General features: G+C 39.3%; 1 protein-coding gene across 1 annotated transcript in view; it reads left to right on the top strand.

The window, feature by feature from the left end:
- LOC100978560 (zinc finger protein 780B) overlaps window positions 1–22,256 on the top strand; it is a 110,191-nt gene extending 87,935 nt beyond the window's left edge. The window contains 5 exon segments of the mRNA XM_063600266.1: window positions 4,640–4,693; window positions 6,192–6,318; window positions 7,516–7,611; window positions 18,364–19,645; window positions 19,647–22,256. Coding sequence (XP_063456336.1) covers window positions 4,640–4,693; window positions 6,192–6,318; window positions 7,516–7,611; window positions 18,364–19,645; window positions 19,647–20,631 — 2,544 coding nt within the window. The 3' untranslated portion in view covers window positions 20,632–22,256.
- The last annotated feature ends 2,153 nt before the right edge of the window (window positions 22,257–24,409 follow it).

The following is a 24,409-nucleotide window of genomic DNA, read 5'->3' as shown; positions in this document are numbered from 1 at the left end:
AGAAATTGGTATCAACCAGAGTCAGGATTTTTCGGGAGAGTCCATGAGATGATAATTGTAATACTTGCCAGATCTCTGTGAGATTCGGCAGTTCCGGTTGCATTTTGGGCTATTTGTGTGAACTGGGAGAGGCAGTACGCTGTTGCGGTTAAGAATAGGGGAGTGGATCCAGAGTATCTGGGTTGGAATGTTTGTTCTGTCCGTTTCTGGTCTTCTCAGGCTTGTAATGAACATTAGAATGAATTAATACTCTAAAACCTCTTAGAGCAGTGCTAGGCATATACTAATAAATGTTTAATGTTTTAGCTTTTGTTTTCGTGTGGTCATTTTAGGTCATTTCCCTTGACTTTCTATAGGACAGGAGCATTGGGAATATGTGATTCATTGTGATTGCTGCTTGCATAGTAAGAAAATGAGTGAGTTGCTCAAATGATCTAGGACAGAAGTTCTTTTTAAATTGACAGATAAAATTGTATGTATTTATCGTGTGCAACATGATGTTTTATAGTATATGTACATTGTGGAATGACTAAATCTAGCTAATTAGCAATGCATTACCTCACATAGTTATTATTTTTGTGGTGAGAACACTTAATATCCACTCTCTTAGCATTTTTCAAGACTACAGAATAGTTATTAATAGTAGATACGTTATTAATAGTAGATACGTTGTTGTGTAATAGATTTCTTGAGCTTATTTCTCTTATCTTCCTGAAATTTTATATCCTTTGACCAACATTTCCCCAGCCAACACCATCTTCCCTCCCTCACCCACATTACCCCCGACCTGTAAACACCATTCTCTTCTCTAATTCTATGATATCAAGTTTTTTCTTTTTTTGAGAGAGAGTGTCTCGCTCTGTTGCCCAGGCTGGAGTGCAGTGGCGTGATCTCGGTTCACTGCAACCTCTGCCTCCCAGGTTCAAGTAATTCTCCTGCCCCAGCCTTCCGAGTAGCTGGGACTACAGGTGCATGCCACCACACCCAGCTTATTTTTGTATTTTTAGTAGAGACAGGGTTTTGCCATGTTGGCCAGGGTGGTCTCGAACTCTGGACCTTAGGTGATCCGCCTGCCTCGGCCTTCGCCTCCGCTTTCGAAAGTGCTGGGATTACAAGTGTGAGCCACCGTACCTGGCCTATATGAACATTTTTTAGATTCCACTGATGAGTGAGATCATCTGTCTTTCTGTGCCTGGCTTACTTAATATGAATTTCTCCAGGTTCATCCATGTCGTTGCGAATGACAGCATTTCCCTTTTTTTATGGCTAGTTTTCCATTGTGTATATATACCTGCATATATACCACATATTCTTTATCCATTCATTGATAGACAGTTAGATTGATTCCATATCTTGGCTATTGTGAATAGTGCTGTAATAAACATGGGTGTGCAGGTGTCTCTTTGATATACAGATTTCATTTCCTTTGGATAAATACCCAGTAGTAGATTGCTGGATCATATGGTAGTTCTATTTCTAATTTTTTGAGGAACCTCCATACTGTTTTCCATAATGTCTGTGTCACTTTACATTCTCACCAACAGTGTGCAATGGTTCACATTTCTCTACATTCTCACCAACATTTGTTAACTTATGTCTTTTCAATAGCCACCCCAACACATATGAGGTGATATCTTATTGTAGGTTTAATTTTCATTTCCCTGATGATTAGTGATGTTGAGTATTTTTTCATATACTGTAGCCATTTATATGTCGTCTTTTGAGATGTGTTTATCAGGTCCTTTGCCCATTTTTTAATTGGGTTGTTTTCTTGCTGTTGAGTTCCTCACACATTTTGGATATTAACCCCTTATCAGATACATGATTGCAAATATTTTCTCTCATTCTGTAGGTAGTCTCTTCACTTTGCTGTGCAGAAGCTTTTTTAGCTTGATGTAATTTCATTTGTCTATGTTTGCTTTTGTTGCCTGTGCTTTTGAAGTCATTTCCAGAAAAAAAAAATTATTGCCCAGATCAATGTCATGAAGCTTTCCCCGTACGTTTTTTTCTATTTGTTTCATAGTTTGGGATCTTACATTTAAATCTTTAATCCATTTAGAGTTGATTTTTGTATAATGGTTTGAGAAAAGGGTCTAATTTCATTCTTCTGTGTATGACTCCCCAGTTTTCACAACAGTATGTATTGAAGAGACTGTCTTTTCCTTATTGTATGTTCTTGGCACCTGTCTCAAAAATCAGTTGGTTGTAAACATATGGATTTATTCTGGGGCTTTCTATTCTGTTCCATTTGTCTAGGTGTCTGTTTTTATGTCAGTATCATGCTGTTTTGGTTACTATAGCTTTGTAGTATATATTGAAGTCAGGTAGTTTGATGCCTCCAACTTTGTTCTTTTTGCTCCAGACTGCTTTGGCTATTTGGGTCTTTTGTGGTTCTATACACATTTTAGGATTTTTTTTTTCTATTTTTGTCAAGAATGTAGGACTGAAATTCTTAATCTGAGTTCCTGTAACTCCACGTATGGTCTTGGGGACCACAGAGCTCTTGAAATAATGTATTGAAGTACTATGGAAATTTATCAATGTGGGTTTTAGAGGGAGAAATAGTATATGATTTCATAAGACTATCAAAACTGTATGTGACCCATGAGGTTTGGATCCATTGATCTAGATAGAACATTGATTCTCAGCGGGGGTGATGTTTAAAAACTTTTGGTTGTCACACTGTGGGGGAGGTGCTACTTAGATCTAGTGGATAGAGGTCAGGGATACTGCTGAACATTGTACCGTGCACAGGATAACCCTCCCTATAGCCCCAAAAAATATTGTGCTACAGCACAATATGTCATTAGTGCCTAGGGTGAAAAACCTTAGTCTAGAATCAAAAGATTGTGATACCTGGAATGACACTGTAAATGATCTTATATAAATCAAGTGTCCTGTAATATGGAAATCACTAAGCAAATTATACTAGACTCAAGTGATAGAGTATTATGCAGCTAATAAAATGATGTCTATAAAGAATTATGAAAAGAAAAATATTTGATATACCATTAAGCAGTATTCATGCTATGAACAATGATACTCAAGAAAATGTTACATGTATATGAATCCCATATACTAAGATAGGGTTTTTGTAAGGCATTCTGTAGGAATTGTATCCAAAATGGTATTTTAATGAGTTATTTGGTGAAGAAGGGAACCAAGCATGGTGATGTATATTCCACAGATTTTCTCATGTAGTTTCCAGATGCCACTTATCTGCATTGTGTTCATTCAGAGAAGAGTCTTGATAATGAAAATGTCTAATTATATTGGTGAGATACAGCTGAAGGATGTTAGAACTAGCTGATGTTATTTGTTATAGTCACATTAATCTTTTTTGTTGATCCTCATGACAGGCACAGTTTTTTGTTTTTTATGATTAAAAGTACTCACTCTCTGATAACTCTGTTTTATTTTTATTTTTGAATTCCGATGTAGAAATATGACCATCATTAATGCATACAAGAAATTGGTTAGAGACTTGTAGACAATTTTTTTTAGAAATTGTACTAACATACATAGAAAAACATAGACATCTTAGTGTTGGTCAAGAATTGGGAAATAACGGAAACAAATTTATTACATAAAAACAAGAGCTCAGTAGAGTTTCCTTTTTTGTCCCCAAGTTGAAAGGAAGATGTCTAAATAAAAGGTGTCTTTCATCTAATTTGGAGAACAATTTCCTCGCAAGAAAAAAAAATGTGTATGTACATTTAAATATGTACATATATAGATACATACACATGTGTATATGTGTGTGTGTGTGTGTGTGTGTGTGTGAATATAATTATATATTCTAAGTTAAATGCCTGGGCATAGTCACAATTATGACATACTCTTTAGCAAAAAGAAGAAAATTGGGGCTACAATACAGAGATAAGCACTGTTAGCCTGCATATACCTGTCTAAATTTTTGTATTGAGGTCTATTAGTCTTTTGCTTAATATTTCTATATACATATATTTTACAAATGTAATCTTATTGTTTATCCTGCTTTGTAACCTGATTTTTCTGTTAATCATATGTCTGGAACAATTAATGATTACTTCGTATTCTATTACATGGCTATTCTGAACTGTACTTAACCAGCTGGCTTTTGGTGAACTCAGAATGCTGAACACTGCCCATGCAATTCTGTCTATATCCTTTCCAATTCTCATGCCTTGCCCCACTGCACCCAATCCTGAGTTCACAAAGAGGTTCTGGATTGGATGATGCAAGCCCTTCTCAGCTCTGAAAGGTGGACTAGGGGAGGAGGATTGCTTACAGCAGGATCAGAGGCCCAGTCCTAGGCCAAGATAGGTATCCCAAGAGTGGAGGGCTGGCTGGAAGCCCTCCTGCTGGAGTTTCTTTGGAGCAACTTCAAGGCAGAAATGCCTGTGCTCGGCATTCATGCTTCCGCCGCAGGTTCCCTGGGATGTAGGCGAGAGCTTGGTTTCATCCACACTCCACCTGTTCACTGCCAGTTTATTTGTGAGAGTGTGTGTAGGGAAAAAGGGAGTGACGGGAGAAGCGTGGAAGTGTGCGTGTGAGCAGGAGTAGTTGAGAAATAGGAATGGAGGATAAAATATTTATTCGTTCTAGTGCTTTCGGACACAGCTTGACTTACAGCCTTTTTGTTGTTGTTGTTTTCCAGGGGAGAAGCCCGAGGAAGATTGACCAATTTTGTAATTCTAGAAACATGGTCCATGTAAGTTGGTGTTTCTGTCTTCTTGAAATATGGTGACTTTCAGGTTAGGTTAGGTGACTGCTATTATTAAACCTGAACCTTCTTACGTAAGGATCCACAATTTTTTTTTTTTTTTTTTTTTTTTTTTTTTTTTTTTTTTTTTTTGAGACGGAGTCTGTCACCCAGGCTGGAATGCAGTGGTGCGATCTTGGCTCATTGCAACTTCTGCCTCCCAGGTTCAAGCAATTCTCCTGCCTCAGCCTCCCGAGTAGCTGGGACTACAGGCACCCAACAGCACGCCTGGCTAATTTTTTGTATTTTTGGTAGAGATGGGATTTCACCATATTAGCCAGGATGGTCTCGATCTTCTGACCTCATGATCCCCCTGCCTTGGCCTCCCACAGTGCTGGGATTACAGGCGTGAGCCACTGTGCCTGGCCAGGATCCACGATCTTACACCCCACTTTGTCCCATTACAGTGAAGTTTGGTGACCAAAAAATAAAAGTCAGTGCTCTTCCTATTCGTACCTCTGTTTTCCCACTGGCTTTGATGTTTTCTTTGAGCAGGTTATTCAGTCTGTGCTTAACTCAGTCCTTGGTCAGAAAGAATGTTGGAACAGTGGAGGAGTTGGTCCCCACAGGGAGACATGGTCTTGTGGGTTTGATAAGTTACAGATGATTGTCGCATTTGACCACACTTGGGAACACCTTGAAACTCCTCCACAGACTGGAGCTTTCTAGGTAGCTAAGGTAGAATTCCATAGTGAGTGGCCTCAGTCTGCAAGCGTGACAAGGTGTTCTGCTTTATGAGGCTTTTAGGAAAGTGATCAGTGAGGACAGTGGGCAGTAACAGAGATTATTCAGGGCATGAGTGGTAGGTGATTACAGATTCTCTGAATTTGGGAAAACCTTAGAGACTCTGACCATCTTAAATGTATAAATAGAAAAATATGACTAAATCTAATATGTCAGTTATTTTGAATTTTACGCAGCTTATAAAAATCATTTGTCATGACAAGAAAAAATACTTTTGCTATCATCTGATACCACAGTGAGCTTGAGGATTAACGGCATTCCTCAATTGTATGCTGCCACCTTTTTTTTTTTTTTTTGAGATAGGGTAGTGCCATCACACTTCGCTGCAGCATTGAACTCCCAGGCTCAAGCAATACTCCCACCTCAGCTTCCCAAGTAGCTGGGACTGCAGGCACATGCCACCACGACAGTTCTTTCTTTCTTTCTTTTTTTTTTTTTTCCAGGGAGTGCATCTCGTTATGTTGCCCAGGCTGTTTGCCAACTCCTGGGCTCAAGCAGTCCTTCCACCTTGGTCTCCCAAAGTGCTGGTATAACAGGCATGAGCCACCACACCAGGCCAGCAGCAGGATTCTTGAAGAATGTGTAGGCACTCTGCAATTTTCCATATTGCTCCTTTATTGCAGTTTAATCCTTCACTTCCTCTCCTTTCGTCTTGAGACAACTTTCTTCAATTTCACCATAATCCATGTGTTTGTGGTTTCAGGGATCAGTGACATTCAGGGATGTGGCCATTGACTTCTCTCAGGAGGAGTGGGAGTGCCTGCAGCCTGATCAGAGGACCTTGTACAGGGATGTGATGTTGGAGAACTACAGCCACCTGATCTCACTGGGTAAGGTCATTGGTCCCAGTTATTTTTGTATCTGTTCTCTGGAATATCAGCTTTCTTCATCATGAGTTTCAGGGCTGTCTTTTAAGAGGTAGTTGGATTCCTTCTTCTTATTCCCAAAGGAATGGATTGAGATTTGTTGGGTTGAAAACAGGCACCTCCCTGGAGCCTCTGCATCTTGCCTACTGCACCAGGGCCTCCTCCATTATGCTGGTCATCTCTGTAATCCCCTCTCTCTCTTCATGACCATGGGGCTGAATTTGAAATCTTGTATATTCGTTGAATGATATTGTTCAAGAACCAGGTTTCATATTATGTTTGATCTCAGAATTACTGTAGATTTTCTTTGTTTGTTTTTGTTTTTCTGGCCCACCTGTAAGGAGAAGAGTGTGTTGAGTTTTTCTATTAAAAGAGCCTCTATGATTGCTTGAACCTGGGAGGTCAAGGCTGCAGAGAGCCGTGGTCATGCCACTGTACTTCAGCCTGGGCAACAGAGCAAGACACTGTCTCAGAAAAACAAAACAAAACACAGCCTCAATGATTTACATATACTGATTGGGTTGACAGAACTTATTTAGCACTAAGTCAGTATATTCCATTTCCTTCAACAAACATTCCGTTACTTGTTTTGTAGTTGAAAGTTTCAGGCCATGAAGTGTATGCTTTTCTGTTGGGTGAAAATTCTTAAAATGAGCTGTAAATGTCTAAGGATGCAAAATAAATAATGACAATAAACATAATAATTTTTAACTTTGTGCTACTACGTATCAGTGAGAGTTAGAAGTATTTTACATATATTACCTTATTTAATATTAGTATCAATCCTATAAAACAGGCATTATTATATTTCTGTTTTAGAGTTGGGAAAACTGAAGGACAGAGAGTTCAAGTGACTTACTTAATGTCAAAGTACTAGTGGGTGGCAGAGACAGGATTTCAACCAGGTAATCTGGCTTGAAGTTTCCTGCTGTTAACCACTAAATAATACCTCCTCTTGAGGGATAAGTTTCTATTATGAGTTTAAATGAAAGTGCTTTTTTTTTTTAAACATAGTTGATCCCTTACTCAATCCTCTCTTATCTGGAGTCTCTTCTCAATATTGTTTTGGCTTGTAATTTATTATAAGTTTAACTAGGTCTCAGGGTTTTAAAAAAATTTTTATATTAAAAAAATTCTACATGTGTTATTTCTTTTAAGCAGGAAGTTCCATTTCTAAGCCAGATGTGATTACATTACTAGAGCAAGAGAAAGAGCCCTGGATTGTTGTAAGTAAAGAAACAAGCAGATGGTATCCAGGTAAGTGAGAGTAAAGCAGGCAGGGGGAAGCCATCATTGTCCCGGACAGCCCATGTGCTCAGAGAGGAGTCACACCCCTGAGATGTGGTTTGGAAAACTTTCTTCAATAACCCAAGGTCCCCCATTGGACAAAAATGCCCAAGACCTGGGAAGGAAATAAGATCACTCTAGGAGCTGTCCCCAAGGAACTTCATCATTTACTAATCACCTAATTTCTGTTATTTTCTTCCTTTTTTAATAAAGTGAGTTTCCTCTTTCTTTCCCAGTGTAAACTTTAAACAGTTTTTAAAATTTTTTAAGAGGCAGCATCTTGCTATGTTGCCCCGGCTGATCTTGAACTCTTGGCCTCAAGTAGTCTTCCTGCCTCAACTTCCTAAGTAGCTGAAATTACAGGCATGAGCCAATGCTTCTGGCCCCCAGTGTAAACTCTCCTGGCCCCCAGTGTAAACTTTTAACACGTATTTTGGATCCAGCTACTTTCCAAGTCTGCTTTTGCATTTAGATTTCTACATGTGTTTTCACTAAGAAATGTATTCATGTTCAGTAAATATGTATAGAGTGCACATTCCTAGAAGGCATGTGCTTGGCTCTGGTCAATACTGTAATGTACAGGTAATGAACAAGACTGAGAAAGTCACTGCTGTCATGGACTTTACCAGCAGTTGGTGAGACATGCCTCAAACAAGTAAGCAAATGAATAGATAAGGAATACCAAATAATAATGCTATAGAGACAAGGAAATAGGAGTGATGGGGTGAGAATGGCAGCACTTGGGTGCTTAGGGTACCTGTCTGGAAGTGGGCTTGCTTGCATAGAGATGTGACGTAAGGGTTCAAGTACTCTAGTCAGACTGAGCAGGAAACACAAAGGTGGAGTAAGTAATGGAACAGCGGGAAGAGAGGTCTGAGAGTTAGGTCGGAGTCGTATCATACAGGGTTTTGACTGTCATTGTGAGGAATGTGGGAAGTTCTTCAAGAGTTATTTATTCATTTTTAATTGATACCCAATATTTGTACATATTTATGGGATACATGTTATGTTTTGTTCCAGGCATAGAATGTGTAATGAACAAGTGTCAGGGTATTTGAGGTATCCATCGGATCCACCAGAGGAGGGTTTATCATTTCTTTCTGATAGGAACATTTCAAGTCTTCTAGCTATTTTGAAATATACAATACATTGTTGTTAATTAGAGTCACTCTACTCTGCTTATGAACATTAGAAGTCATTCCTCATATTTAACTGTATGTTTGTAACATTAACCAACTCCTCTTCATCCCACACCCCTCACCCACACACCCTTCCCAGCCTCTGGTTTCTATCATTCTATTCTCTACCTCTGTGAGATCTTTTTTTAGCCTCCAGATATGAATGAGAACATATGATATTTGTCTTTCTTTTTTTTGAGTTGGAGTCTCATTCTTGTCACCCAGGCTGGAGTGCAGTGGTGCGATCTTGGCCCACTGCAACCTCCACCTCCTGGGTTCAAGCAATTCTCCTGCCTCAGCCTCTAGAGTAACTGGGATTACAGGTGCCTGCCACCATGCCTGGCTAATTTTTGTATTTTTAATAGAGACGGGGTTTCACCACATTGGCCAGGCTGGTCTCAAATTCCTGACCTTAGGTGATTCACCCACCTCGGCTTCCCAAAGTGCTGGGATTACAGGTGTGAGCCACCGCACTCAGTCTGATATTTGTCTTTCTGACCTCCGATTCCCTCCATGTTGCCGCAAATGACATGATTTCATTTTTTAAATGCCTGAATAGTATTCCATTGTGTATATATCACATTTTCTTTATCTGTTTGTCTGTTGGGGGACACTTAGGTTGATTCCATACCTTTGGTATTTTGAATAATGCTACAATAATCATACAAGTGCAAGTATCATTTTGATATACTGATTTCTCTTCCTTTGGATTAATACCCAGTAGTGGGATTGTTGGATCATATGGTAGTTCTATTTTCAGGTTTTTGAGAAATCTGCATGCTGTTTTCCATAGTGATTGTACTAATTTATATCCCACCAACAGTATATGAGAGTTCCCTTTTTCCCTCATCCTCTCAGGTATGTTTAAACCCAATGTTTCTTTGTTAATTTTCTCTCTAGATGATCTAATTCTGAGAGTGGCACATTGACGTCCCCAGTGATTATTGTACTGCAGTATCTCTCTCCCTTTTGCTCTAATAATATTTGCCTTATATATCTGGGTTTTCTGGTGTTGGTGTTATGTGTTTAGAATTGTTATATCCTCTTGCTGAATTGATCCCTTTATCATTATGTGATGACCTTCTTCATCTCTTTTTGCTGTTTTTTACTTAAAATCTGTTTTTTTCTGATATAAATGTAGCTATTTCTACTCACTTTTGGTTTCCATTTGTATGGAATATCTTTTCCTGTTCTTTTACTTTCAATCCATATGTGTCTTTAGCAGTGAGAAGAGTTTCTTGTAGGCAGCTTATAGTTGGATCATGTTTTTTCATCCATTCAGCCCATCTGTATCTTTTAAATGAAGTTTAATCCATTGACGTTCAATGTGATTACTGATATGTGAGGGCTGATTCTTATCATTTTATTAATTGATTTCTAGTTGTTTTGTATATCCTTTGTTCCTTTCTCTTTTATTTTTTATCATTGTGGTTTGGTTGTTTTCTTTAGGGGTAACATTTGAGAACTTTGTCCTTATTTGTATGTTTGCTGTGTCAGTAGGTTTTATACTTTTGTGTGTTTTCACAATGGTAGATATTGTCCTTTCACTTCTAGGTGTAGGACTCTTAAACATATCTTGTAGGGTTGGTCCAGTGGTGATGAATTCCATCACCTTTTGCTGTCTGGGAAAGACTATTTCTTTTTCATTTTTGTAGAATACTTTGCTGAGGATAGTGTCCTTGACTGGTGATTTTTTTCTTTCAACACTGAATGTATAATCACATTCTCTCTCATTTCTCTCTGTTGAGAAATCTGCTGTTAGGCTGATGAGAGTTTCCTTGTAAGTGACTAGATGATTTTCTCTTGCTGTTTTTAGTATTCTCTTTTGTCTTTGACTTTTATATTTTGACCATAATATGCCATAGAGAAGACCTTTTTGTATTGTATCTATTTGGGTATCTCTGAGCTTCCTGTATCAAGATGTCTGCATCTCTTACTAGAGTTGGAAAGTTTCCTGCTATTATTTCATTAAATAGATTTTCTATCCTTTATGTTTTCTCTTTGTCTCTAGGACCTCGAAAATTCAAATATTTTGTTGTTTTATGATGTCCCATATGTTACGGAGGCTTATTCATTCATTCAGATGTTCTGAGGAAAACATTTATCCTAACGCTTAAAAGATGAGTTAGGGGGGTGGAACCAAGATGGCCGAATAGGAACAGCTCCAGTATACAGCTCCCAGCATGAGCGATGCAGAAGACGGGTGATTTCTGCATTTCCATCTGAGGTACTGGGTTCATCTCACTAGGGAGTGCCAAACAGTGCATGCAGGGCAGCGGGTGCAGCGCACCGTGCGCAAGCCAAAGCAGGGTGAGGCATTGCCTCACTCGGGAAATGCAAGGGGTCAGGGAGTTCCCTTTCCTAGTCAAAGAAAGGGGTGACAGACGGCACCTGGAAAATCGGGTCACTCCCACTCTAATATTGTGCTTTTCCAATGGGCTTAAAAAACGGCACACCAGGAGATTATATCCCGCACCTGGCTCGGAGGGTCCTATGCCCACGGAGTCTCGCTGATTGCTAGCACAACTGTCTTGAGATCAAACTGCAAGGCGGCAGCGAGGCTGGAGGAGGGGCGCCTGCCATTGCCCAGGCTTGATTAGGTAAACAAAGCTGCCAGGAAGCTCAAACTGGGTGGAGCCCACCACAGCTCAAGGAGGCCTGCCTGCCTCTGTAGGCTCCACCTCTGGGGGCAGGGCACAGACAAACAAAAAGACAGCAGTAACCTCTGCAGACTTAAATGTCCCTGTCTGACAGCTTTGAAGAGAGTAGTGGTTCTCCCAGCACGCAGCTGGAGATCTGAGAATGGGCAGACTGCCTCCTCAAGTGGGTCCCTGACCCCCGAGCAGCCTAACTGGGAGGCACCCCCCAGTAGGGGCAGACTGACACTTCACACGGCCAGGTACTCCTCTGAGACAAAACTTCCAGAGGAACGATCAGGCAGCAGCATTTGCGGATCACCAATATCCACTGTTCTACAGCCACTGCTGTTCTGCAGCCACCGCTGCTGATACCCAGGCAAACAGGGTCTGGAGTGGACCTCCAGAAAACTCCAACAGACCTGCAGCTGAGGGTCCTGTCTGTTAGAAGGAAAACTAACAAACAGAAAGGACATCCACACCAAAAACCCATCTGTACGTCACCATCATCAAAGACCAAAAGTAGATAAAACCACAAAGATGGGGAAAAAACAGAGCAGAAAAACTGGAAACTCTAAAAAGCAGAGCGCCTCTCCTCTTCCAAAGGAATGCAGCTCCTCACCAGCAATGGAACAAAGCTGGACAGAGAATGACTTTGACAAGTTGAGAGAAGAAGTCTTCAGACGATCAAACTACTCCGAGCTACAGGAGGAAATTCAAACCAATGGCAAAAAGGTTAAAAACTATGAAAAAAAATTAGATGAATGGATAACTAGAATAACCAATGCAGAGAAGTCCTTAAAGGAGCTGATGGAGCTGAAAGCCAAGGCTCGAGAACTACATGAAGAATGCAGAAGCCTCAGGAGCTGATGCGATCAACTGGAAGAAAGGGTATCAGTGATGGAAGACAAAATGAATGAAATGAAGTGAGAAGGGAAGTTTAGAGAAAAAAGAATAAAAAGAACAAAGCCTCCAAGAAATATGGGACTATGTGAAAAGACCAAATCTACGTCTGATTGGTGTACCTGAAAGTGACAGGGAGAATGGAACCAAGTTGGAAAACACTCTGCAGGGTATTATCCAGGAGAACTTCCCCAATCCAGCAAGGCAGGCCAACATTCAGATTCAGGAAATACAGAGAACGCCACAAAGATACTCCTCGAGAAGAGCAACTCCAAGACACATAATTGTCAGATTCACCAAAGTTGAAATGAAGGAAAAAATGTTAAGGGCAGCCAGAGAAAAAGGTCGGGTTACCCACAAAGGGAAGCCCATCACACTAACAGCGGATCTCTTGGCAGAAACTCTACAAGCCAGAAGAGAGTGTGGGCCAATATTCAACATTCTTAAAAGAATTTTCAACCCAGAATTTCATTCCAGCCAAACTAAGCTTCGTAAGTGAAGGAGAAATAAAATCCTTTATAGACAAGCAAATGCTGAGAGATTTTGTCACCACCAGGCCTGCCCTAAAAGAGCTCCTGAAGGAAGCACTAAACATGGAAAGGAACAACCGGTACCAGCCACTGCAAAAACATGCCAAAATGTAAAGACCATCAAGGCTAGGAAGAAACTGCATCAAGTAATGAGCAAAATAACCAGCTAACATCATAATTACAGGACCAGATTCACACATAACAATATTAACTTTAAATGTAAATGGGCTAAATTCTCCAATTAAAAGACACAGACTGGCAAATTGGATAAAGAGTCAAGACCCATCAGTGTGCTGTATTCAGGAAACCCACCTCACATGCAGAGACACACATAGGCTCAAAATAAAGGGATGGAGGAAGATCTACCAAGCAAATGGTAAACAAAAAATGGCAGGGGTTGCAATCCTAGTCTCTGATAAAACAGACTTTAAACCAACAAAGATCAAAAGAGACAAGGCCATTACATAATGGTAAAGGGATCAATTCAACAAGAAGCGCTAACTATCCTAAATATATATGCACCCAATACAGGAGCACCCAGATTCATAAAGCAAGTCCTTAGTGACCTACAAAGAGACTTAGACTGCCACACAATAATAATGGGAGACTTTATCACCCCACTGTCAACATCAGACAGATAGTTAACAAGGATACCCAGAAATTGAACTCAGCTCTGCACCAAGCAGACCTAATAGATATCTACAGAACTCTCCACCCCAAATCAACAGAATATACATTCTTTTCAGCACCACACCACACCTATTCCAAAATTGACCACATAGTTGGAAGTAAAGCACTCCTCAGCAAATGTAAAAGAACAGAAATTATAACAAACTGTCTCTCAGACCACAGGGCAATCAAACTAGAACTCAGGATTAAGAAACTCACTCAAAACCACTCAACTACATGGAAACTGAACAACCTGCTCCTGAGTGACTACTGGGTACATAACAAAACGAAGGCAGAAATAAAGATGTTCTTTGAAACCAACGAGAACAAAGACACAACATACCAGAATCTCTGGGACACATTCAAAGCAGTATGTAGAGGGAAATTTATGGCACTAAATGCTCACAAGAGAAAGCAGGAAAGATCCAAAATTGACACCCTAACATCACAATTAACTAGAAAAGCAAGAGCAAGCACATTCAAAAGCTAGCAGAAGGCAAGAAATAACGAAAATCAGAGCAGAACCGAAGGAAATAGAGACACAAAAAACCCTTCAAAAAATTAATGAATCCAGGAGCTGGTCTTTTGAAAAGATCAACAAAATTGAAAGACCGCTAGCAAGACTAATAAAGAAGAAAAGAGAGAAGAATCAAATAGATGCAATAAAAAATGATAAAGGGGATATCACCACCAATCCCACAGAAATACAAACTACCATCAGAGAATACTACAAACACCTCTACACAAATAAACTAGAAAATCTAGAAGAAATGGATAAATTCCTTGACACATACACCCTCCCAAGACTAAACCAGGAAGAAGTTGAATCTCTGAATAGACCAATAACAGGCTCTGAAATTGTGGCAATAATCAATAGCTTACCAACCAAAAAAGGTCCAGGACCAGATGGATTCACAGCCGAATTCTACCAGAGGTACAAGGAGGAGCTGGTACCATTCCTTCTGAAACTATTCCAATCAATAGAAAAAGAGGGAATCCTCCCTAACTCATTCTGTGAGGCCAGCATCATCCTGATACCAAAGCCTGGCAGAGACACAACCAAAAAAGAATTTTAGACCAATATCCTTCATGAACATTGATGCAAAAATCCTCAATAAAATACTGGCAAACTGAATCCAGCAGCACATCAAAAAGCTTATCCACCATGATCAAGTGGGCTTCATCCCTGGGATGCAAGGCTGGTTCAACATATGCAAATCAATAAATGTAATCCAGCATATAAACAGAACCAAAGACAAAAACCACATGATTATCTCAATAGATGCAGAAAAGGCCTTTGACAAAATTCAACAAAATTCATGCTAAAAACTCTCAATAAATTAGGTATTGATGGGACGTATCTCAAAATAATAAGAGCTATCTATGACAAACCCACAGCCAATATCATACTGAATGGGCAAAAACTGGAAGCATTCCCTTTGAAAACTGGCACAAGACAGGGATGCCCTCTCTCACCACTCCTATTCAACATAGTGTTGGAAGTTCTGGCCAGGGCAATCAGGCAGGAGAAGGAAATAAAGGGTATTCAATTAGGAAAAGAGGAAGTCAAATTGTCCCTGTTTGCAGATGACATGATTGTATATCTAGAAAACCCCATTGTCTCAGCCCAAAATCTCCTTAAGCTGATAAGCAACTTCAGCAAAGTCTCAGTATACAAAATCAATGTACAAAAATCACAAGCATTCTTATACACCAATAACAGACAAACAGAGAGCCAAATCATGAGTGAACTCCCATTCACAATTGCTTCAAAGAGAATAAAATACCTAGGAATCAAACTTACAAGGGATGTGAAGGACCTCTTCAAGGAGAACTACAAACCACTGCTCAATGAAATAAAAGAGGATACAAACAAATGGAAGAACATTCCATGCTCATGGGTAGGAGGAATCAATATCGTGAAAATGGCCATACTGCCCAAGGTAATTTATAGATTCAATGCCATCCCCATCAAGCTACCAATGACTTTCTTCACAGAATTGGAAAAAACTACTTTAAAGTTCATATGGAACCAAAAAAGAGCCCGCATCGCCAAGTCAATCCTAAGCCAAAAGAACAAAGCTGGAGGCATCACGCTACCTGACTTCAAACTATACTACAAGGCTACAGTAACCAAAACAGCATGGTACTGGTACCAAAACAGAGATATAGATCAATGGAACAGAACAGAGCCCTCAGAAATAATGCCGCATATCTATGACTATCTGATCTTTGACAAACCTGACAAAAACAAGCAATGGGGAAAGGATTCCCTATTTAATAAATGGTGCTGGGTAAACTGGCTAGCAATATGTAGAAAGCTGAAACTGGATCCCTTCCTTACACCTTATACAAAAATCAATTCAAGATGGATTAAAGACTTACATGTTAGACCTAAAACCATAAAAACCCTAGAAGAAAACCTAGGCATTACCATTCAGGACATAGGCATGGGCAAGGACTTCATGTCTAAAACACCAAAAGCAATGGCAACAAAAGCCAAAATTGACAAATGGGATCTAATTAAACTAAAGAGCTTCTGCACAGCAAAAGAAACTACCATCAGAGTGAACAGGCAACCTACAAAATAGGAGAAAATTTTCACAACCTACTCATCTTACAAAGGGCTAATATCCAGAATCTACAATGAACTCAAACAAATTTACAAGAAAAAAACAACCCCATCAAAAAGTGGGCGAAGGATGTGAACAGACACTTCTCAAAAGAAGACATTTATGCAGCCAAAAAAACACATGAAAAAATGCTCATCATCACTGGCCATCAGAGAAATGCAAATCAAAACCACAATGAGATACCATCCCACACCAGTTAGAATGGCGATCATTAAAAAGTCAGGAAACAACAGGTGCTGGAGAGGATGTGGAGAAACAGGGACACTTTTACACTGTTGGTGGGACTGTTAACTAGTTCAACCATTGTGGAAGTCAGTGTGGCGATTCCTCAGGGATCTAGAACTAGAAATACCATTTGACCCAGCCATCCCATTACTGTGTGTATACCTAAAGGATTATAAATCGTGCTGCTATAAAGACACATGCACACGTATGTTTATTGCAGCATTATTCACAATAGCAAAGTCTTGGAACCCACCCAAATGTCCAACAATGATAGACTGGATTAAGAAAATGTGGCACATATACACCATGGAATACTATGCAGCCATAAAAAATGATGAGTTCATGTCCTTTGTAGGGACATGGATGAAACTGGAAACCATCATTCTCAGCAAACTATCACAAGGACAAAAAACCAAACACCGCATGTTCTGACTCATAGGTGGGAATTGAACAATGAGAACACATGGACACAGGAAGGGGAACATCACACTCCGGGGACTGTTGTGGGGTGGGAGGAGGGGGGAGGGATAGCATTAGGAGATATACCTAATGCTAAGTGACGAGTTAATGGGTGCAGCACACCAACATGGCACATGTATACATATGTAACAAACCTGCACATTGTGCACATGTACCCTAAAACTTAAAGTATAATAATAATAAAATTAAAAATATATATATATAAACAGAAAAAAAAAAGAGGAGTTGGATATTTGTTACAAAGAGCAAAGCCAGAGGATTCTTGGAAGATGAAGCAGTCTAAGCAAGCAAGAAGATAAGAGAAAAGTTATGTCATGTTCTGGTTGCTAAAAGGAGGGAGTGGTTAGAGATCAGCCACAAAGGAGGACAGTGCCCTGATAGGAAGTTTTGTTCTCTGTGTTAAGGTTTTTGGATTTTGTGTTAAGACTAAAGATAAACCATTCAAAACCAGTTTTAAGTATAATCTGTAAACTTTGATCTGAATCAGAATCATCTGGTAGAGATATTAAAAATACAGCTTTGGCTGGGTGTGATGGCTCCCACTGGTGATCACAGCATGTTGGGAGATCAAGGCAGGAGGATTGCTTGATGCCAGGAGTTCAAGACCAGCTTGGGTAACATGGTGGGACACCATCTCTACAAAGTAAAAATAAAAATAAAGTAAAAATTAGCCAGACTTTGGACTGCAGGAAGACTAAAGAAAAAAAAATTGTCCAGACATAGTGGCATGTGCCTGTAGCTGTAGCCACTTGGGAGGCTTAGGCAGGAGGATTGCTTGAGCCTGGGAGTTTGAGGCTGCAGTGAGCTGTGATCATGCCATTGCACTATAGCCTATGCAACAGAGAGAGACCCTGTCTCTTAAAAAAAAAAATAGAGGCCAGGTTCAATGGCTCACACCTGTAATCCCAGCACTTTGGGAGGCCAGGGTGGGTGGATCACCTGATGTTAGGCATTCCAGACCAGCCTGGCCAACATTGTGAAACCTTGTCTCTACTAAAAATACCAAAATTAGCCAGGCACAGTGGCAGACGTTTGTAATCCCACCTCTTCTGGAGGCTGAGGCTGAGGCCAGAGAATCACTTGAACCCAGGAGGTAGAGGTTGCAGTGAGCTGAGATTGTGCCATTGCACTGCAGCCTGGGCGACAATAGTGAAACTCCGTCTTAAAAAAAAAAAAAAAAAAAAGCTTTTTTCACTAAAAATTCTGATTCTGTACATCTGAGTTGCTTGAATATCAATATATTTAATCTTACCAAATGGTTTTGATTCACAACTAAATTTGACAAAGTTAACCTGTTCCCTTATGCACACCACCATCTTACATAAATTCATTATTGGCACCCTTTTCCTTTTTCAGATCCCTTCCCTAAAAGTATTATATTTTATACTTAGGCCATTTGTTTAATGGATTTTGTATGCATGTGTGTTATAGGAAAATAAAATAGGTTTGCCTTCTTCATTTCTTTCAGATTTGGAGTCAAAATATGGACCTGAGAAAATATCTCCAGAAAATGATATTTTTGAAATAAATTTACCCAAACATGTTATAAAGCAAATAAGTAAAACACTTGGCCTCGAGGCCTTTTATTTTAGAAATGACTCAGAATATAGAAGTAGATTTGAGGGACGACAGGGACATCAAGAAGGATATATCAACCAGAAGATCATCAGCTATGAAGAAATGCCTGCTTATACTCATGCTTCTCCTATTCATAATACACATAAACCATATGAATGTAAGGAATGTGGGAAATACTTTAGTTGTGGTTCAAATCTTATTCAGCATCAGAGTATTCATACTGGAGAGAAACCCTATAAATGCAAAGAATGTGGGAAAGCCTTTCAACTTCACATACAACTTACTCGACATCAGAAATTTCATACTGGTGAGAAACCTTTTGAATGTAAGGAATGTGGAAAAGCCTTTAATCTTCCCACCCAGCTTAATCGCCATAAGAACATTCACACAGTTAAGAAACTGTTTGAATGTAAGGAATGTGGGAAGTCTTTTAATCGTAGCTCAAACCTTACTCAGCATCAAAGTATTCATGCTGGCGTAAAACCATATCAATGTAAGGAGTGTGGGAAAGCCTTTAATCGTGGTTCAAATCTTATTCAGCATCAAAAAATTCATTCCAATGAGAAACCCTTTGTATGTAGGGAATGTGAGATGGCCTTTCGATATCATTACCAACTCATTGAACATTGCCGAATTCATACTGGCGAGAAACCCTTTGAATGTAAACAATGCAGAAAGGCCTTTACTCTTCTAACAAAGCTTGTTCGACATCAGAAGATTCATATGGGTGAGAAGCCCTTTGAATGCAGGGAATGTGGAAAGGCCTTTAGTCTTCTCAATCAGCTTAATCGCCATAAGAATATTCACACAGGTGAAAAACCATTTGAATGTAAAGAATGTGGGAAGTCCTTTAATCGTAGTTCAAACCTTATTCAACACCAGAGTATTCATGCTGGTGTAAAACCATATCAATGTAAGGAGTGTGGGAAAGGCTTTAATCGTGGCGCAAATCTTATTCAGCATCAAAAAATTCATTCCAATGAGAAACCCTTTGTATGTAGGGAATGTGAGATGGCCTTTTGATATCATTACCAACTTATTCAACATTGCCAAATGCATACTGGTGGGAAACCCTTTGAATGTAAAGAATGTGGAAAGGCCTTTAGTCTTCTGACACAGCTTGCTCGACATAAGAACATTCATACTGGTGAGAAACCATTTGAATGTAAAGACTGGGAAGGCCTTCAATCGTGGCTTGAACCTTGTTCAACATCAGAGTATTCACACTGGTGAGAAGCCCTATGAATGTAAGGAGTGTGGGAAGGCTTTTAGACTTCACCTACAACTTTCTTAACATGAGAAAACTCATACAGGTGAGAAACCCTTTGAATGTAAGGAATGTGGGAAATTCTTTCGTCGTGGTTCAAATCTTAATCAACATCGAAGTATTCATACCGGAAAGAAACCCTTTGAATGTAAGGAATGTGGGAAAGCCTTTCGACTTCATATGCACCTTATTCGACATCAGAAATTTCATACTGGTGAGAAGCCCTTTGAATGTAAGGAATGTGGCAAGGCCTTCAGTCTTCACACCCAGCTTAATCGCCATAAGAACATTCACACAGGTGAGAAGTCATTTAAATGTAAAGAATGTGGGAAGTCCTTTAATTGTGTCTCAAACCTTGTTCAACATCAGAGTATTCATGCTGGTGTAAAACCATATGAATGTAAGGAGTGTGGGAAAGGCTTTAGTCGTGGTTCAAACCTTATTCAGCATCAGAAAATTCATTCCAGTGAGAAACCCTTTGTATGTAAGGAGTGTAGGAAGACCTTTAGATATCATTACCAGCTTACTGAACATTACCGAATTCATACTGGTGAGAAACCCTTTGAATGTAAAGAATGCGGAAAGGCCTTTGGTCTACTGACACAGCTTGCTCAACATCAGATCATTCATACTGGTGAGAAGCCATTTAAATGTAAGGAGTGTGGGAAGGCCTTTAATCGTGGCTCAAACCTTGTTCAACCTCAGAGTATTCATACTCGTGAGAAACCCTATGAATGTAAGGAGTGTGGGAAGGCTTTTAGACTTCACCTACAACTTTCTCTGCATCAAAAACTTGTACAGGTGAGAAACCCTTTGAATGTAAGAAATGTGGGACAGCCTTCAGACATCAGTAGCAACTTAATGAACATCAGAAAATTCATACTTGGGTGAAAACCTTTGAATGTAAGGAATGTGGGAAGGCCTTTCAATATCATTACCAATTTCATGGACATTATAGATTTCATATTCGTGAGAACCCTTATGAATGTCAAGGATGTGGGAAATGCTTTACCAGTGGTAGAAACCTTAGAGTACATCAGAGAATTCATACTGGTGAGAAACCATATCAATGCGAAGAATGTAGGAAAGCCTTTAGTCATAGTTCAAACCTGTTAAACATGTTAAAATTCATACTGATGAGAAACCCTATGAATGTAAGGAATGTGAAAAGGCCTTTAGCAGTAATTATGATCTTACTGTACATCTGAGAATCCATACTGCTGAGAAACCCTGTGAGTGTAAAGAATGTGGAAAACTTTTGGATTTAGCTTAGTCTTTACTGCACATCAAGGAATTCATACTGGTATGAACCGTATGAATGTAAAGAATGTGGAAAGACCTTTACTTGTAGCTCGAGCCTTGTTCAACATGTTAAAATTCATACTGGTGAGCAACCCTGTGAATGTAAAGGATGTGGGAAGACTTTTAGACTTAGTTCAGTCCTTTCTGCACATCACAGAATTCATACTGGCATGAAACCCTATGAATGTAAAGAATGTGAACAAACCCTTACTGTGAATGATCTGCTTACTCAACATCAGAAAATTCATTATAGTTAGAAGTTTTATGAATATAAGGAGTGTAGACAAGCCTTCACTATGTATGAAAAATTTACTCAACACCAGAGAATTCATATTGTTGAGAAATCCTGTGAACATAAAAGAATGTGTGAAGAACTTTCATCGTGGCCTGGGATTTGCTCAACATCAGAGTATTCATACAGCCGAGAACTCCTTTGAGTGTAAGGAATGTGGGATGTTTTATAGCCACACTAAATGCCTTAGAGTTCAGAGAAGATAATTTTGATGAGAAAGTTATTGATGTGAGGAATGTAGAGTAGCTGCCATGTTCACAGTTTACTGCCCGTGAAATATTTTACTGGATACAGGCGTACCTTGCTTAATTGTGCATTGCAGTTACTGCATTTTATACACACTGAAGGTTTGCAGCAACCTTGCAGTGAATAAGTCTATCAGCACCATTTTCCAAACAGGATGTGCACATTTCATGTCTTTGTGTCACACTTTGCTAGTTTTCATAATATTTCAAACTTTTTCATTGTTAAATCTGTTATGGTGATCTGTGACCAGTGTTTTTTGATTACTAGTGTAATTGTTACTAGTGTAATTGTTTGGGGATACCACAAATCCTGCCCATAAAAGATGGTGAACCTAGTTGATAATTGTTGCGGGTTTTGAAAGAATAGTAAAATATACACACATATCCCCCCCACCTAGATTCAAAATTGTTAACAATTTGCCACATTTATTTTTTGTATATTTGTTGTACCATTGAGAATAAGTTTTAGACCATTGAGAATAAGTTTTAGATATCATGACACTTTACCCCTTGTTACATCAGCATGTGTGTTACTCAAACATAAAGACAATATTGTATAACCATAGTACCATAATTACCCTTAAGGAAAATATTCATAATTCTGTAATATCATTCCATCTTCAGATTTCTTCATTGGCCTGCAAACCATCTTTTACAGCTATTCATTTTCTCTTTCTTTTTTTTTTTTTTTGAGATGGGGTCTCGCTCTGTCGCCCAGGCTGGAGTGCAGTGGTGCGATCTGGGCTCACTGCAAGCTCTGCCTCCTGGGTTCACGCCATTCTCCCACGTCAGCCTCCTGAGTAGCTGGGACTACAGGCACCCGCCACCGTGCCCAGCTAATTTTTTGTATTTTTAGTAGAGACAGGGTTTCACTGTGTTAGCCAGGATGGTCTCGATCTCCTGACCTCGTGATCCACCCGCCTTGGCCTCCCAAAGTGCTGGGATTACAGGCATGAGCCCCCATGCCTGGCCTACCGCTATTCATTTTCTAAGGAGAGTCCATTGCAGAATCTGCATTGCATTTGGTTATCTCTCTTTAGTGTATTGTAGCATGGAAAGCCCATGAAGGTATGCTCTCAAATTATGGTGGGTATCAGAATCCCCTGTGGAACTTAGTAAACCTACAGAAGTGTAGCCCTAGTTTATAAGCCTGGGCCTCTGTTTTTTATTATTTCTCCAGGTTTTGTGTCTGTGATACCAACCAGAGTTAGAGAGCCACTGGTCTAGAACATTTCTCATTTTAAAAAAGTGACATTGAATTTTGAGTAGCCCAGACATGTTGTCGGCTATGTGTTTAGATTTCTTTCTTTATAGTGTCATTTAGCCTTGTTCTTGGTTGTATTTTCTTTACAAGGGAAAGTAAGTCCAGAGGCTTTCTTAGGTCTAGATTTAACGTTTTGGGGAAGAATACTTTGTAGGTTATTTGTATGTCATATTGTACTGTCAGAAAACATTTAAGTACAGGTCCTTGCATTAGTGAAACTAAGGATGATCATTTGGGTAAGCTGGTAACCGCCGTAAGTCCATTGTAAAGATTTAGTTTGTAGTGGGTAAGTAATCTATGGAGAGACATTGTCATCTCTGAAAATTTATAGTCATGTGTACTTAAGCCCTGGATTGAATACAAAATGAAAATTGAAATAGACTACTGAGAAATGAATGCCATTAAAGCGTCAACATAATTCAACTTGTGTGATATGGCTGACACTGTACTCAGTACAAAACTGGCACCCTTTGGATTGTATAGGGAGCCAAGATTGTCTGGAACCTCATTTTTGTTCAGCATTTATCACCAGCACCTATACCATGGCTGGTACATGAGCTGTTGATAAAAATTTGAAAAAATATTAACCCTTTTAATCAAGCTGTAAAACATGATACCATTAAGCCAGGAGCAGTGGCTCATGCCTGTAATCCCAGCACTTTGGGAGGCCAAGGTGGGCAGATCACCTGAGGTCAGGAGTTTGAGACCAACTTGGCCAACATGGCAAAACTCCATCTCTCCTAAAAATAAAAAAATTAGCTGGACATGGTGGTGCATTCCTGTAATCCCAGCTACTTGGGAAGCTGAGGCAGGAGAATCACTCGAACTTGGAAGGTGGAGGTTGCAGTGAGCCAAGATCATGCCACTGCACTCCAGCCTGGGCGACAGAGTGAGACTTCATCTCAAAAAAACCCCAAAACAAAACATGATACCGATGTGGCATCATGAATTAGATTAATTTTTTTTTAAGATTAAGAATAATCCTTTGTGATTTTATTCCATTGTGTTGAAAAATCTATAAAGTGATAATTTATATTGATAGCTCTTCTTTTTATGAATATACCCTGGTCAGATGATTATTCTTTCAATAGACTACTTAATTCTATCTTTTACCATGTAATTGCATCTATAATCATAAGTAAAGTTATAATTTTCCAAGTATTTTTCAGGTATTGATATTGCAATGATGTTATACAACTTATAAAACAAGATTATATAAAACTTGGCTTTCAAATCTTATGTTCCTATTTTTTATTTCCAGTTTCATCTTTTTTCTATCCATTCTCTTGAACTTTCTTCTTTGAAATCAGCAGATTCCCTGGGTATTAACCTAGCACAACTCCTTTCTGGGTCATTGCACATCCTGGTAGTATCATTAAGAATTGTCATAAAAGAAAGATCCCTGGCAGCCTTTCAATGAAACTCTATCATCATGCAATCATGGCAGTACTGTGTTGGAAGTCAGAGTCCCTTTGCAAACATAATAAAACACTTTAATATATTTGTTAAAGTTACAAACCAAGTATGTACAAATTTAAAAATCGTGGCCAGGCACGGTGGCTCATG

The sequence above is a fragment of the Pan paniscus genome, chromosome 20, assembly GCF_029289425.2.
Source record: "Pan paniscus chromosome 20, NHGRI_mPanPan1-v2.0_pri, whole genome shotgun sequence".
Classification (NCBI taxonomy): Eukaryota; Metazoa; Chordata; class Mammalia; order Primates; family Hominidae; genus Pan; species Pan paniscus.
Note: the sequence above shows the minus strand (reverse complement) of the source record. Positions and strands in the feature narration are given on the sequence as shown.